We start from the raw sequence: 18388 nt of genomic DNA, 5'->3' as shown, positions 1-18388 counted from the left end.
AACCTCTGAGTTCCAAACAAGAATATAATATGGATAAAAGTAAGACAACCGGAGCTCTATTCATGGATTTGAGAAAGGCCTTTGATACCGTAAACCATGGCTGCCTTCTCCAGAAACTGCCTTTTTATGGTATTACTAGCACTGAAATTGATTGGTTAAGCAGTTATCTTTTTAATCGAAGTCAAACTGTTTTCATTGATGGAGCATACTCAGATCCTGAAAGTATCACGCATGATGTACCCCAAGGTTCCATTCTGGGTCCATTGTTATTTATTCTTCTTATCAATGACTTACCGTGCCAATTGAAACACTGTCGAGTATTGATGTATGGTGATGACACAGTCATATATTCATCAAGTAAGTCGTTAGATGAAATTGAACATTGTATAAATTTGGATGAAAATATCATTCACGATTGGATGAAGGAAAATTGCTTAATTCTTAATCCAAAAAAGGGCAAAACAGAATTTGTCGTCGTTGCGTCCCGAAAACCACAAGCCTCTGTCAGTATTCTGATCAATCAAAATGATATAAACCAACCAGATTATTACGAATACCTTGGGATTCAACTGGATACTCACCTTAACATGAACCATCACCCTAAAAAACATACAAGCGTATAACCTCACGCATCAAACTTTTATATAAAATACGTTACAAAATTTCTCCAAATGTTGCTGAAACCATCTTTAATTCAATGATCCATCCACTATTCTTCTACTGTTACGACATATTTGGTGGAATGAATAAAACATGGATTGGAAAATTTGAGTCCTTGCTGAGAAGAGCTAAGCACATCATCAAAACCTGCAAGAATTGGTCAACATTCGTCAAAGGAAACAGAAAGTAGCAATTGATGTGTTCAAAGCCGTTAACAATATTACTGTTGACAGCAATTACAAATTGGTTAGCCATTCGATTAACACCAGAGGAAATAGATGTGAGACGGGCGCATCGGGGTTATATCGCATAAAAGTGCATCCCAAGGCTTGCTAGATATGTTTTTGTCTTTTTACCTCGTAGTCAATATCTCTATCAATATGTCCAAATTCATCACATTCAACAGCTAATCTGCACTTTGGGAAGTATATGTCAATCTTATATTCATCGACATGATGCTGCACCAGCATATCGTTAAAAGCTTTATATATCTAATTTCTATGCCACAACGCTCCGCAATTTTAATAGCATCCAAACTTTTGTGGACCAAATCGATCCATAAAACCACCATTCATCCGAGAATTTTATAGCTTCTAGGGTGTTCTAACCTAATATACAAACAAGCATGTTTTGACTTTTCCAATTGTTCCTTGATACCCTCCCAGTCACTGATCATATTAGTTTCATCGTCGATAAGCTTCATATCTGACCGCTCATGTGGATCCAGGATATTAAATTGAGTATCATTCAATAGATAGACATAATATCTGATATTCCCCGTCCCATCGGCTTTCTTTGTTGTATGTAAGGTGATACTATCACTTAATTGTTTAAGATATCGACCACTGCTATGAAGATTATTATCGGGACTTGATCGAAAATCAACAAAAAGGACAAATCCTTCAGTTAGGAAATGACCTATTGTTACCGAGGAATCGTGGCCACCAAATAGGTTCACAATGTGTTGGTATTGCATGAGAGTAAAGTTCATTTAGGTGAACCCTCCACAGTGATCGAGATTTCTGCAATCTTGGGGTTGTAAAATATTTTGTTAGCGCCGGAGCACGCTTTAACTTTCGATGGGTCTACAAATAGTAATAGCACACCTTTTAAACTTTTGGAGGGCGTATCAATCTGTAAATTATAGCTAGTATCCTCCTATTTCATAGTCATTACCTTGCTGCGCAATACTCTCTCAAATGGTAGTGCTATACGACTGTACCGTGATACTAGACTTGCAAGACCCTGATGGTTGACTTTATCGAAATCTACTGCAATATTACTAATCTTGTAAGTAGCATCTGTCGATTTAGCTGCAGTAGACCCTGCAGCCGCTGTACCTCCATCTTTAATAAAATTTCCATATTTGGCAAAATGGAGAAAGAATTGGAGCCTGTCATGTAAACCAGGTTAATAGAACGGTAGGTTTCTGACTAATTCAAACATTTTTCCAAGTGGGATACAGAACGTATTACCATAAGTTGCAGCATTCGCCTTCTGCTCGACAATACCCACATGATCAATAGCCTTCATTTGCAAAGCACTGATAGTACCATCATTAGGGTTGATACCTTCTAGGATCTAATTATTTTCACGCTCAAATTTCGATAACCAGAGATCCCGATAGACAGCGAGCACTCTGTAGTCGTTGATACTTTGAATTTCATGACCATTGAGTGTGATTTTCAAGGTCTGTACCAGACTCTTGCCTATATTTGAAACGATAGTATGTTTCGTATTGGTCCCGGTCAATTCCATATCAAATGATAACCGAAAGCTTCCGGAGAATATTACATCGTTCTCTCTCATATTGGGAATATCGACATACAAGTCCTCGTTCAGATTGATTTTCGATGGGATGTGACTCACCTTCACACGCTGTTCTTTGCTTTAAATGCGAACGTGTTTTTTGTTAAAATAAATGGCCGATAATCCAGGATATGAAGGAGACGGCAATTTTAGAAAGGAGGGCGATATTAATTATGATGATATGATAGGTTTAGTAGGACTGACGAGATTGTCTTCCTGGCACCAGCTCAACACAAACATCTGAAGGGCAAGGGATGGGGGTATTTCGAAAGCAAAAGTGCTGCAAGGGGGGAAAAATAGAAAAGGTCGACGTTCTCTACAAACATCTTGAGGCGGGCCTGGGTATGAAACCAAATGGGAGGCAATATGATGATTTTGAACTGACAGAGGAAAATCACCATATCTTTAAGCTAAGAAGGAGGGGAAACAATTTTCTTAATCCCCCTGAGGAAATAGATATAACCGAGCTGATACATAATAAAAAAACTGTTGGATTACTAGCAGTCAGTGGATTAACGAAGAATCTAAAGGTAGATGTCATGAAGGGTCTAGGTTACGATAATTACAGTACTACGCTAAATAAGGAAAGCAAGGCCATGAGTCAGGGACTCATGGCCCACAAATCCAAGGCTCGGAGAGCCCTAAACAATATTAATGACATTGTGGTGGCTTGGCCCGTTCTTTTTATACATTGCGAGCCTCTCACTACTTGCGGTAACATTTTGCGTGACAGACAGACAGACGTATACGGGTATTATAATATAGATATGAAAATGGACACACTCTCAGAGGATGTTCAGATTGTTCAGCATGAAACTGTGATGCTTGTAGAGACTTTCGATGAAGTCTTTTTACCACCTGAAAGAATAGGGCTTAATCTCCAACTTCAAACTAAGAAAGGGCCTTAAACCAGCAAACTTGTTCTTATAAATAGAGATATTGAAAAGAAACAGGAACAGATAGAGAGCCTTGAGGGTAAGAAGGAAAGAGAGGAGAAGGAGGAAGAGGAATTTCCTGAAAGAAATGAAGAACAGATAAGGATTTGGGATAATGATATCACAGAGGCTAAAAAAGCACTTGAAAAACAAGCGGCGTACGCCGACTTGTCATCCAAAATTCACAGCCAGCTCAATGCTATTAAAGACATGCTGATGAAAATCGCGGGGAATACACATCGCTCGCCGGGGATTACTATAGCAAGCATTGTTTCCGCTGTTGGATTGTTGATATCTACCATTGTGCTGGCAGTTACAGGAGGTGGAGGAGCAGCAGCTGCAGCGGCAGGAACTGGAGGTGGTAGTGAAATTTTTCTACAAAAACAACTGGAAAGACTGGGAAAAATTTTAATATATTTAGCAGGGAAAGCAGGTGCCGCACTACCCGGTATCATTAGCACAGTAGTTTCCTTCTTCTTCAAGACGGCTGCAAAAGTTGTCGAATTTTTTGCGCAGCATCTATACATGGCAATTGCTGTCGCTATGGCGCTTGTTGTGGGCTATATGAGTAGTAATAAGGTCAAACCATCGTAAATATAACGTTGTATGTGAATAAAAATCACATACAACTTTTCTTATTACTTAAACCATATGTAAAGTAAAAAATACCTACTACAGTTGTTACTAGTACAGCCTTGTTGTTCGAATGCTGTTCCGCTTCTATTACCCTGTGTTTAGGGATCATGTGGCTCATCTGTGGTGATTTTGCGGAGCTGCTAGTAGCCGAGCGATGCTTCGGGAGTATTTCCTTGTGCTTATGGAGTATTGCCCTGTGCTTAGGGATGACATGGCTCGCCTGTGGTGCTCCACGCTTACTGGAGGTCCCAACAGGCTTCTTCACCTTATTCAGATCAACTTGAGCCCCAACGTTTACATGTGCAGGTGCAATCAAGACATTGTTATTATAACCCTCGATTTTACCATTATGAAGATTCATATCTGAAGGCAACATGTACACATTGGGCATAACAGCAAAATTATCCGGGTTTCGAGCATATTGAGGCACTTTTTGAAAACGTGTTATGACCTGGCCTATATTTTCTCCTAGCAGCAGCTTACTTTCAAACCTTTGTACCAGGATTTGTCTCGCTGTATAGTTGTCTGCACCGGAACTTAGTAAGGATGCTTTTGCTTCAGACTGTGACCCAAGCAACACAACCACGTAGACGCGAATACTTTCACTCAATTTTGTCAGACCTTCTGCTGTAAGGCCCTGGCTTGTTGGCATGATAAATTTTGCGTAATCTTCATCAACTTGGGGCTACCATGAACTGTTGGTTAGTAAAGCGCCTACTACTTTAAATTTATACAGACCTTGAGGATCTGCACCGTATTCACGACATACCTGTGCAAATCCAGATGTTGAATAAGGATTATTGTATTGACTAAGTCCATCATCAAACAGCATGGGCACTTTCATTCGACCAAGTGTACGATGCATATGATAATATACATGAAATTTAAATATCAAGTTGACAAGGGGCACAGATCCTGTTATATGTTTAGCAGATATGCCTAATGCTGTCGTTGCACAATGAGCTGCAAAGCTAACTTGAACGTTCAAGTAATCCAGTGCTTACCCATCCCATCTAACTAAAGCGGAATCGTCAAGGTAAGTCGTTGGAACCTTGATGGGATACTTGCTAAACTCTGGAAGTACTACAGGGATATGAGTCTCTGTCGATACATACAGATCCTGATGTTCCAGATTCGTGATACCCAGAGGCCATTCTTTCCTGTTTGATTTATATTTTGCGTTTGGATTGTATGAATAAGTATTCATGTTTCTTATAAGAAACATAAAGCAATTGTATATCACTGATATCAACCACCCTACAATTTTTAGCGATTACCTTGGCCAGGACACGAGGATCGCTTTAAAATTGATTAGTATTCGCGGCAGTTGGTTGAACCTATTTAAGGATACCGCTTTTAACATCGGGAAACAGAAATTGGGATCTCATGACCCCGATACCTGGATCTTTATCGTGACAGGCTGTACAAAATCGAGGATCTGGCGGCCATTATCAACAAACAGGCTAATGGAAAGGTCATGATATTTGTATTGAATAATGGCTACTGCCGGCTTCGTGTGAGAAATGGCTTTAAAGTTAGTATTGATACAGCACTTCAAGAACTTATTGGCCTATCTGATTTACCCGATAGTTTAAAGTACTATACGACAGGCGATTATGATGTATACTATATGACTGATATTTATCAGAGATTAAGTCTTACATGCCCCCAGTTAAGAGGATGATTGCTTGCTTAATGGGAAAAAATCAAAAATTCTCGCGATGCTGACCACCAAAGAGTTAAATAATTGGGAGATATGCTTACATGGAATTTCGTAACTCCGACTTATCTTCCGTTGAAAGGGTGGACAGATAGACTCGAGCTCATGCTTACCGATCAATATCACCCTGAAAAAAATGTTGTTTTTACAGGAATCATAATGCAAATTCTAATAAAATAAATAAAGAAGATGGATACTATGAAATTATATCCAACCTTACCGCCAAGTGCACCTGAGTATGATACTATGCAGGATGCGCAAGATGGAAGTCAGGTCTATAGATTAAAAAAGATTAAAGAGATCGAAAAGTTTCTACGAGCAGGAGTGGACTATAGGGACATCCTTACCAAGCGATGCAAGCGTCGTGCAACTGCAGCTATAATCAGTGATACTTCAGTAGTCAATGCAATCATTGTGCTTAAACTTGCTTCAGTCGTAACCCTTACTACAGGAGTTGCAATTCCAGTGAGTATTGCTTTGGCTTCAGCTGGAATCATCCTTGGACTCTCTTCGGTTGCCGTACATAAAATGCAAAAAATCTTTGATTCGAAGGCCAAGAAACATGACAAGATCAAGACTCTGGCAGTAGAAGACTTGAACATCTCGCATGAGAAATATCATTTCATCCTTAAAGAAGTCGAACACTGCCGTAATTTGAAAGAGCAAATTAGACTAAAATCTAAGCGTGTTGTAGACACCATTTACTGCCGAGCAACATGAAACCAAATTAGCCGAAGGTAGAAAACAAGGAAAGCATTTTTTACAGCAAATCGCCCGCCCTTCCGATACCCCACCTGTCAATATCACTTAATCTATGAAGATCCACCAAAGTATTTGTGATGGCTTAACCATTACATATCAGTATCTCCCATAGTCAACCTTGCAGCCGATTACATCACCTGTATCAGCATCGATCCGTAGATTCCCATCATGTACTATACGTCGCGAATTCTTAGCGAGTTCTTGCAAATATTTTTCAAGATATTTTTCATATGCAATTTCAACACAAGGTTTGCAATAAGGACCGTCTGTTTGCGTTGAAATATCCTTGTAGTGCATTCATTTATTCATATAGTTGTTATCAACTATATAAAGGTAATGTAAAGAAATTACAACGCACTAAAACTCTCATCATCCTCAGATTCAGATTCACTCAAATAACTAGCGCCATACCATTCAACTTCCTTATATTTTCATTCTTCCAAATAAGTCTGAATGTAATAGTTGCACCCTTGTTTATAAGTACTTCCTATTTTTATGACGACCGTACATTCACAACCTTTCTGCGGTATATTTTTCTTCTGAAAACAAGAAGCCCTGGGGGCTCTAAGAATTTTCGCTCGCTACCAAAACATTAGATGACAACCTGCTAATTCGTTGTGTTATCGTGCCAAACATTCGAAGAGTTTTGGTACATGAAGCTCTGAAGATAAAGCACACAAGTGACATTATATCTTACAACAAACGCAAACAAAACGAAACGTGTCATAATAAACTCACATTTTAAAAGAAATTGCTAACAAAAAATACAGCCTATGATTCATGGTTGAAAGTCTTCCGATTGAAACGTTTATGGTCTTATACGGCATTTATTTGACAAAAAATCAAAAATTTTGATGTGACCATCATGTTCAGCATACTTTTTTTGTTAACTGTGCCAAATTTTGTCGAAAATAAAGTAGTTTTAATTTTTGGACCAATTTTGACGGAAATAGACATTTAGGGGAGAAAAATCAAAATTATAATGTCACCATTATGTTCAGCACACTTTTTTGTTAACTGTGCCAAATTTTGTCGAAAACAAATACTAATTTGGCCTGAAACGTCACTTAAATGACTTCCCATTACTTAGGGAGTTTGGGTACGAAGTTTAAATCTGACGTTGTAATTGACCATTTGGCACAGGGTTAGTCAGTCAGTTATACCAATACTATCCTCCTCTCAGAGGAACGTGAAATCCCAGGGTCGATTTTTTCTCAAAAAATGCTCCGAAAGAAAAAAACGACGGTTTTAAAGAATTTCCTACGCCTTCGGACGCGGAAATTAGTTCTAATTTTATCCTCCCATTCTTTTAATTTAGGATTAATATATCGCCCTTTTTCACGCCTAGGCTGGAGAAGTAAGCCCCACTTTCCCACTCCATTTTTTTTTTAGATTTCCTCATATTTTTCTAACCACTTAGTATAGTCACCAAGATCAAACGACATGGTGAACGCTGAATTCGGGCTATATTGAGAAACACCCTGAGAGTAGATTTTTTAAGGGGTTTTTATTAGTAATGGGGATAGGTTGCCTTCTTGGTCATGATATCCAATCATGAATCGTTCATCTTTGCCTTTGTTTGCTGGTATGGAATCACTCATCACTAGGTTTTCAAGGCTCACATCTTCGATATTGTACGGTGTGACATTACTGTAAAAATCTTTTGATTTAATAATTTGATCTCCATATTTAAACATGCTTATTTATTTTATTTTTTATTTGATCAATACTTTTTATTTGGTCATCAAGCATTTACAAAAACCACCGTTATACAACGTATATTCATGATAACAATGCCAACAAATTTTCTCCCACATTTTTATCTATAATATTTGTCAAGTATACATTCACAATCATCGCACTGCTCTTTCATCGTTTATTTCATCGTTCTATACCATAAAATACACTGAATCATGAAGAGAACTGGACTGGAATATATTGGATTAGATATGGATTATCCTCAACTGCTTTATTACACATTTCCTTTGTCTTGAATTGATCTGGAACAAACTCGAGCAACATGGACCATTTTTCAATTGCTTTGTTAAACCTTTCCTGGGATATGAATCGATACGGAACATACTCAAGCGCATGGGAGCAGTTTTCAACTGCTTGGTGGCACACCCACCAAGTTTTTAGATAATTAGGAACATACTCGAGCAACATGGGACACATTTCAACTGCTTTATTACACATTTCCTGTGTTTTTAGATGGTCCGGAACATACATGAGCGCATAGGGATGCCTATCAACCGCTTTATTGCACATTTCCTGACTCTTTAATTGAACCGGGACATACTGGAGCATATGGGCTTGTTCTTTAATTACCTTTTTACACAAGTATTGAGCATTGAGATATATTTCTTTAACGGTCATTTATTTACAGAAAATATTTTATCAATATTATTCTAAATCACAAACCCGATCCCTTAGCTCTTCAAGTTCCTTGTTTTCAAATTCAAAAACCCGACCCTTTAGTTTTTCAATTAGTTCCTTACATTTTTCATTGATTCCCACAAAGACCAGTGCCAATACTGACACTGGCGCTGATAAAAAATACACTTTGAATGATGATTTGCTACTCATTTTATTATATTCGCCATCCGCTTCTTATTTTTGTTCAACACAGCACTAACAAATCGAGCTTTTGCAACATTTTTCGTGCATGTTTTCATATCCAGGAAATAATCAGGAACATATGCGACCATAGAGGTATCCTTGTCAATGGCTTTATCACACATTTCCTGTGCTTTTAGATTACCTGGAATATGTGCGACCATATAGATGTTATATGTAACAGCTCTTATGCACATTTGCTCACTCTTAAAATCGAGCAGGAGGTGACTTTTTTCAACTGCCCTGTTACACATTTTTTTGGAGACTTGAGATGTTCCGGACATACTTGAGTGCCCCGTGGTCCCTTTCAACTGCTTTATTACACATTTCCTGGGAGATGAAGTATAATGGAATATACCGGAGCGCAGAGGGATCTTTCTCAACCTCCCCCTTGCACATCTCCTAAGCGTCCTGAGTGTCTGAAACATTTTCTAACCAACTCATTTTTTATCAATAATTTTTTTTTGAATTAGGGGATTTTTCTTACTCCACTTGCGCATGATGACGTCACACTCTGTCAGATACCGGTGAAGGTTTTGCGCACGCATGTTTGTCGGATTATGTCGGATTTATCAGATCGCCCATTTTACGGGGAGTGGCGGGGGAGAGAGAGAGAAGCGGGGGATTAGCACTTCAACCCTAAAACCATGTATTTTCGGACTCCCCTCTTCTACTCATACTGATTGTAGTTAAAACAATGTTGCATGAAAATATAATCCTATCGATTGTTGATAAACTTGGGCGAAGAGGATTTTTAAGCTATGATCAAAAGCTACGAAATTGTTGAGATAATAAAATTTTCAGGCAATTGGCAAAAATTAGCAAAAAGAATCAACCTAACCTTCTCCTTAACAGCTTTTTATTATTTTTATTTTTTTACAATTTAAGGCTACCGCTTACGATCCTAGAAGTGATATGCAAAACATTTTAGTCATTCGACAACTATAAATGCAATTTGTAGTTTTTATTTTTTTTTCAATAACATTTTGTACACTTCAATCCAATATTTACCCTTGTGTTTGTCAACTTCAGTATCGAATATAATAGCGGAGTGTTTTCATGGGAGTTTAACATACAACAAATCACACCATATTTATTCCTGTCCAACCCCGTCCAGGGGTCAGAAAAGATACAAGATGCCGTGGGGACGAGTTTGATTCCTGTCAATATTATTTTTTCGTGGTTACACTTTCTACAGTTTATAAATAACTACAGCGGACTCAAAGGACCAGAACATTTGTTTGAGATAGAGGAAGTTCGATATAAAGAAAGGACATAATGAGATAAAAACGGTGAAGGGACATTTGTTCGAGATCTTGTCAGCATGTTACAGCAGGTTACCACTGATAATAATGGAGTTGCAATGCCTGATTTATCGTACCTTTTTTTTTACTTGACATCTTCACTTTCTCATTTGACGTTACATGTTTCTCCTTTAGTTAGAATTTAACAAAAAATGATTCTAATAAGTCTACTCTACTCCATCGCTACAAGTTATTACAAGCTCGTGAGCTTGTATTAAAACGCAAATGTGTCCTACAAGAATGGAAATTTTTGCCTCTCTGAGCACCGACACGGGAGTAGTCGTGTGTTCGAATCTCATCTTGGTAACTATTTTTACTTTTTTTTCTTTTTACTATCTCGCCCGTGTGGACGTGTTTACAGACTGACCTAACGATAATTAAGATTTCGAGAAATTTTCTATCAATATTATTGCCTATCCGAATAGCAAAATATGTCGTGTCTAACTTCAGCTTTTTATACACTTTTTTGGCGAGGTTGTTTGCGTATATCATACGTCTTGTTATATTTCAAACCCTTGCTTAGATCAAATTTTCTTATCGAGATTGGTGGTTGCGATAGTTTGATAATATCTCCTAATAAACAAATATAGATAATTCAGCATTTTTCTGAAAAGGCAATAGTAAGTTGTTTGCATGGTCAACTCTTTCTACTTTTAGGGCAAGTAATATCTTCACCATAAAATATTTAGTTTAAGGTATGTTAGAGCTCTTATTGTAAATATTTTAATACTTTTTATTCTTTTTTCAAGCTAAACAATGAATTAAAAAATTTAATGAAAATCCTTCGTTTTTTGTAAATAGTTTGGTAGTGGTGTGAACGTAGGTAAAATGAGTACATACCTAAAGGAAAAAAAAATTATTTTTAAAACTTCATGACCAAAATGTAATCAAACTTTTAAGTACTCTTGGCTCCCGAATAAACGAAGGGATCTTAAAACAGTGAGTCAGAAAATTTAGTGGTTAATGTGCAATGAAGGAGGGATAAAAGGGAGGGAACCTAGCTAACATTTTGTAGTTTTATGTTGTTTATGCATGAACCATCTAGGTGTTAATCAATGACAACTCACATTTTGGGTCTGTTTTTTTAAAAAAAAATGATGCTTAGATTTTACAACAATATGAGTTACTTAGTCAGAATTAATTCGTGTTTTTTTACTTGTTTAAGCTGTGTTTGCACCCTCTACTTGATCAGTCTGAACACGTGGATGCACTTTCGTTTTCATAAATGCAGCATAACAAATAAAAAATACGACACTCCACACAGCACAAGAGACCGAAAGGATCCTGAACAAAATTCGTCCACCGTACATATCGTACAAGAACCCTCCTAAAACGTTACCAATCAAAATTCCAAGTGAAAATTGAACACCATTCAGCAGAGTAAACATGGTGGTATGTATCTCCTTTGAGGCGATTACATCTGTATGTTTTACAGCAGCCGTCCAGAATAGAGCATAACTTATCCCGTTTAACATCTGAATCGGCCCTATATACCAAGCGTTCTCAGCATATGAAATCAAGATAAATCTGATGGAACATGAGACAATAGAAATCTCTATACTTGGAAGAGGTCCTCGTAAAAAACTGATCATGTCCTTAGCAAAACCAAACACAAGGAAATCAGATACTGATGGCGCTGCCATACTGAGTGCAATAGCTGACGTAGAAGCACCCATTGATTCCATTAAAACGATCAAGAAACCATAGCTCGCACTATTGGCAATCCCCATTAACAAAACAGTGAGGAAAAATATCAAGTTGCTGAAAGATGAACAAGTTTTAACAAGTAGTTTGAGTTTCGCTGATCTTTGTTGATGTGGGGTGGACTTCGAATCTTCTTCAGTTTTTTCCTGTTTCAATAGATAAAGTCCAACGGGAAAGAAAATAACGTTGAAGAACACAAATACGTAAAAGATCCCAGCATATTTGGAATATCCCTGATACGTAACTGCTACGTAAAAGCCAAAGTATGTTGCCAGTGAAAAACCAAGTGAGCCAAACATTCTCTGTTTTCCAAACGCAGCTTTATTTGAACGAACAAGTTTCACAATAACAGCATTTATAAACCCAATCAATGAACTGTCAAATATTGCTGATGTCAGCAACAAAGCAAGCATGCTATAAAAAAGCTTAGAACTTGTTTTCGTATTAGTTTCAACGCATGTCTCTGACAAAGTCTCTGGCACTGAGGTCAAATATAGATCATTTGTTACGTTAAGTGTTTCTGCTATAGGTTCTACTTGCGCGGATACTGTTTGGTTACCTTCGGCTAACGATTGCTTGACATACAAATGTCGTCCAGCCCAGGGTAGCGAAAATATTAATAACAGGGTTCCAATCTGTAGCAAAATAAAAATTGTTTTTCGTCTTCCGGTGTAATCTGTAAGCAATCCCCACACTGGAGAAGCAAGAAACGCAGGAACAGCTCTAAGGCCGGTAATTAAACCTGCCTTCGACACAGACAAACCTAAAGACGTTAAAAACACATTCAAAAATGGTAGATAGCTTCCTTGCATGGCAAATAGCAAAAAAAATCCAATTTTAGCAGGTACCATTGGCCAGCTCACAAAAGATGTAAATCTCTGGATATGCCTATTCATCTTTTCTTTAACACAACTTTTAACAAATGGTGAAGTTGAATATAGCTTGGTCTTTTCAACGATGAACTATATATAGCAGTAATCAGTCCGCAAAACATTTGATGAATGTGCGATAAATATTTTGTAAGATAATCCAATTGCGCATTTCTTTATCGTTTATACAATGTGTTTAAAAACCTCAATTAAATGATCATGTTTAGTTTCTCGTTCCTGTCTTTTTTTTCCTTTTTCGTACCTACTGTTATTCAAGTAACAATTGACCTTCTAACTTTGTGTCCTGTTATCATTTGTCATCATCATCATAATCATCATTATCGTTTTCGGCTAATGCAAGATGTTTTCTGTCCTCAAAAGATTTGGTAAATGTACGAGAAATTTTAAATTGTTTGAGAAAATAAAATTCACGTCTTCGTTGAGGTGAAGGAGTGGGGTCGCAATATTAGTAAACAATGGACTAATTTATCAAAGGAAAATAAAACGAAAATTAATTTTTCTCTAGAGAAACAGTGTCACTACGTTTGATACAGGACAACAAAGTCGGTATCCGACGCAACAAAGTCGGTATCCGACGCAAAAATGTCGGCTTTGCAAGCGTTTGTTAAATAAAACTTGTTTCATGACAATTTTTAAGTCTGGGAAAAAAGCGCTAAGCTATATTATTTGTTTCCAATTGGCATATGGTTATAAAAAATATCATAAATTGTTTCAATTTTTCGTTTAAGTTGGGTTTAACTTTGACTTATAATTTCATCTGAGAGATTATTCAGAAGAAAAGAACGACATGAGATGTGCCAACGGCGTTGAGTTTCTTATACTTACATAGAGTATATTAAGAACTAAAATTTTCAGCGAAAAAGCTTTCAGACACAATTTTTTTATTTCAGTGGAAAAGTTTTCAGACAAGGTTTATAAAGTCAAAGAATTTATGCGTAAGTCTTTTGAACAAATTTTATCAAATTTCAAAATTATTAATTACAGAGAATCACACAAAAAGAAAGCTAGAAGCATTTAAAGTGTACATATATTCAATCAAGATTTAAAAAGGGTCTTTAGAATCCAACTTTATAGATAGAGCCTCAACCAAATGTGAAAATAACGAAAATAATAAGTTCAAAAACTGCAGTTTTTATTGATTTTCTAACTACTGATAATTTATGTGCATTGGTCCTGTTTTCAAAAAAATTAGGAAACCCAAAATTTTTGGACGGAAAAACTGTCAGCAGACACAAAATTCTGACGGAAAAATTTTCGGATAACAAAGAATCCAAAAGTTTTTTCGTCCGAAAATTTTCGTTGTTAATGTAAGCGTAATCGACATTACTCCTAAAGCATTTACTTTTTGTGATAAAATGTGACAACAGCTTTGAGAACTAGAACCTCGCTCCCTTAATGACTACACCAGACTCCAGGAGAAAAAAATGGTTAAAACAATTACATGACAGAAAACGGGTACAACTTTACTAAGAATATGTCAAAATCCATCATTAACATGACACACAATGAAATAAATAGCTGCAACACTTATCCAGACAATCTTTTCGGCCGTATTTCTTTGAAGATACTGGAAAGCTTGTTCATTAAATTAATTAACTTGTACAGTTAAGTAAAACATAAAACACCCATGTTAACAATTAATATTTATAACAACCTAATTTAACCTAACAAGCATCAGTTGGTTGCTACCGTCATCGGAAATTTCGGCCCTGTCCTAGCATGGAATAATCAAAAACCTCCGTACCTTGGTTTCGGTATTCTTATCCTTTAGTAAAAACAATTTTCTTTTATCAATTCACCGTTGTCTTTTTTCGCTTAACTGATGCAAACCCAAAGGATCGTTTTAATTCATGATGCGGTACGTGACTAGCCACAGATTATGTGTTGCTATATATACTTGATGGTAACACTGGTCTGATTTTCTAATGCTGTATTGCTGATCAAGGTTTTTTACCTATACACTAAATTTATATGTCAGTAATTAATTCTCAGTGCATCTCTTTAATAATAGCCGTATTTTGTCTGTCTGTCCGCGAAAACCGCGTCCTGTTACAGAAACACGAAATGCGATATATAAAGGACGGGCGACCCTGTGGATTTTTCCACGGGTTAACAGCTAGTCTCTTTAATAATAGCCGTCGTCTGTCTGTCTGTGTGTCCGCGAAAGCCGTGTCCTGTAACGGCAACACGAAAGTTTTAAAATGCGAATCAATACCAAATGCAATAAATTTCTGTCCACTTTGTTGCCACGGGTTAATTTAAAGAACGGGTGACCCCGTGGATTTTTCCACGGGCTAACGACTAGTCTCTTTAATAATAGACGTCGTCTGTCTGTGTGTCCGCAAAAGCCGCCTCCCGTAATTTTTCCACGGGTTTAAAGAGACTAGTCGTTAAAGGAGAGGCGAACTGCGCTGCGACACGGCTGCTAAATAAACGTTTATGATAAATGTTGATTTTAAAGACCAGACTGATTGGCTTGCTCGCTTGCTTCATAAACTATAACTATAAACCATACATCATTTTGTTCACATTTTTGTGAGTGCTGAATTATTTATAATTGAGTATTTTTGCGCATTTGTCAAACGGGTGGCTAAATTAAAAAAACAATGGGATATATTTCTCTTTATTGTGTTGGTCACGGGGTCAATGTACATCAAGTGATTTAATAAGAAAAAGTTGAAAATCAAAATGGCAAAATTTTTGAACAACATGTAAATAACATATTTTTATTATTTTGTACTACTTAACTTGCCAATAAAATAGCGAGTAAAGATAAAGAAAGTAAAAAACCAAGGGAGAAAGATGAAGCCACCATATTGCACGTTCGATTTGTAATTGAAGGTTTCCGGTCTGTATATTTATTCAAATTTGGCGCCATCTTATGATAACAAACTTTATCGTTCGAAGTTGATAGTATGTTGTGGAAAAGGGACTCAAGTCATGAAAAATTTTGTTGTTGGTCATTACAGATATTTCTTTAGTTCAAAGAAGTTTAAACGAAGGTTATAAGAAGCTGTTACTACTATAGTACGTAAAATATTCATGGTTATCTCATGTAAAAGATGTTATTTTTGATGTTTACTAAAAAGTACATTTAAAACATACTTATTCTCACCCCGTGCAGCCATGGAATTTCTGTTAGAATGTTGTTAGAAAGATATATATGTAGTTAGTCGTGAAATATAGTTTTTTACTTGGTATTATAGTAGTTATCTTAGCAGATTTTAGGATTTAGAAACCTCTATATATTTTTCTCTCGCTTAAAATTTATTTTCTGGTTGCCACAATAGTTCCTTGTTCGCCTCTCCTTTAATAATAGCCGTATTCCGTATGTCTGTTCGTGCGTCTGTTTGTCTTTTTGTTACCGAAACACGAAATTCGATATATAAAGGACAGGCGACCCCGTGGATTTTTCCATGGGTTAACGACTAGTCTCTTTAATAATAGCTATATAGTGTTTGTGTTGTGTATGGGAGAACATTTTTTCTACTCTCTACTTCGCGGGGAACTTCTGCTCGTTTATCCGACCCGGCTCTGATAAAATACAACCTATGTGTTTGGTACCAACAAGACAAAAAACACCCATCGAGCAAAACTTTTTTTTGTCTTGGTTTCCTGGTCAAATAATGTTAATCGAGATCCTTTTGTTATGGTAATATGGAGCTTTGTAATATGGAGCTTTTTTGACTGTTGCAGCCCACGTTAATTTATCTTCAAGAAAAGAATTGTTTTTATATGATCTGAACCACGTTGTTGCTAAACCTGTTAACAGTAAGTAAGCCTTTTTATTAATGCTGTATGTCAATATTTGCCTTCATGTGAAGAAGGTTGTTACATTTTAAGGTTGTTATCTGATGTTAAGGTACATTATGATGTCAATTATCTCTAAAGATTTGACTGCGATAAAAAAGTCAATCGAGAACAGAACATTCCGTGTAGGGCCATAACTAAAACTGCTTACAATTTTTTGGTCTTCCCTTCCTGGTCTAGCTTGTCGTAGTAGCTTTACTGATAAAGCTAGGGAGCTAAATACTATTATTTTTAAATTCTTGTATTATATTATGTAAGAATTATTGTTATATGTTAGTGAGAAAAAAAATAATAGTCATAAAATTACTTTTAGCTTTTAAATTACTAGCTATCAAACTAGCCAGCTAGCTTGCTACACAAAATAGGGCTTTGTTTAGAGTCCCTTTTTTCTCAAGTCGCCAGCAACAAAAAAAAACTTTGTCCTGCTTTGCGTAATTTTATCAACAATGGTGCCGATAGGCCGCATGCGCCGTGAAAAGTGCGGGTGTTTTCAGGCGAGTTCAGCGTTTTGAAAAAAATTCAACTATTTACCCGAAAAAACCTGCATGGACCCGAACAATGCCCGAAAAAAGCGCTTTCTTCCAACTGTCGTCCGCATTGTATGTTACAAGGAATTGCATTTCGGGAATGCTCCGGGCGAGTTCGGAAAAGTGCGGTCGGTTTCGGAGGACAACCACCAATTTAATTCAAAAAATCACCTGAACTCGCCATTATATATGCAGACGTTTGCGGCTTACTGGCACCCTCTTTTTTATTATGAGGGGCTGGAAACCTGACGCGTGTTCTCTTGAGGAAAATGGGGATAAAAAACTTCCAAAGGAACCTTTGTGAGGCTACTTCTATCAGGGTAAAAGATATTCGTCACAGGATTTTTTATATTTTCTGCAAAAAAGTTGTTGAAGCATGACAAAATTTTTTTGTTGCTTGCACCGAACAGTCAAGGTGAACTGATAATTAGCTAATAACATAATAGTTGGCCGTTGCAGTATAACTATACGCTACCCACAGTATAATTGTCGTTACAGGCTTTTTTGTGTTCTTCACTTTTCCATGTTTTTTTTCTTGTAATCAGAAAAGTGTGTTGTTGTGGTCAAAGTACTATCAATTCAAAACTGATAGACGGCTGAAAAAACGGTAAATAGAAAGATAATATGTCAAGCAAGTACTTTAAGGATTAAGATCACGTTTTCCCCTTTAGTTATTTTTCTATTATTGTCTACTGGTCGATAAGGCCCGTGGAAAAATCCACTTAGGCAGGATAACAGAGATTAAATTTTGATGATGTCAGCAGAGACATTTTTTTTTCAGAAATGTGTATGCCTGTTGCCTTCATCTTATAGATCTTGAAACGCTGATCAAGAAAATGTATAGGATCATGTACTTGTGACAAACGGAGCAGAGATATTAAGGTTTTAAGGCTTTTTTATGACGTCATTAACCCGTCCATTCCGAAACGGATTCGGTGACCCAGGTTTGGAAAACTTACCCAAATTGGTCCCAGGTAGTCCCTAGTCCCGCAGGAGATGACGTCAGTTATTTCCA

The 18388-nt window shown here is 36.9% G+C and overlaps 2 protein-coding genes across 3 annotated transcripts in view; both read right to left on the bottom strand.

Annotated features, from left to right (window-relative positions):
• LOC130662647 (uncharacterized) overlaps positions 1-18388 on the bottom strand; it is a 44222-nt gene that overhangs the window by 18821 nt on the left and 7013 nt on the right. The gene's annotated exons all lie outside the window — the stretch shown is intronic.
• On the bottom strand, positions 11100-13488 carry LOC130662648 (major facilitator superfamily domain-containing protein 6-like). Its single transcript, XM_057461548.1, has one exon. The coding sequence runs from the start codon at positions 13040-13042 to the stop codon at positions 11603-11605; it is 1440 nt and encodes a 479-aa protein (XP_057317531.1). The 5' UTR covers positions 13043-13488; the 3' UTR covers positions 11100-11602.

The sequence above is a fragment of the Hydractinia symbiolongicarpus genome, chromosome 10 (genome assembly GCF_029227915.1).
Source record: "Hydractinia symbiolongicarpus strain clone_291-10 chromosome 10, HSymV2.1, whole genome shotgun sequence".
Classification (NCBI taxonomy): domain Eukaryota; kingdom Metazoa; phylum Cnidaria; class Hydrozoa; order Anthoathecata; family Hydractiniidae; genus Hydractinia; species Hydractinia symbiolongicarpus.
This window is presented reverse-complemented; position numbering and strand designations above follow the sequence as displayed.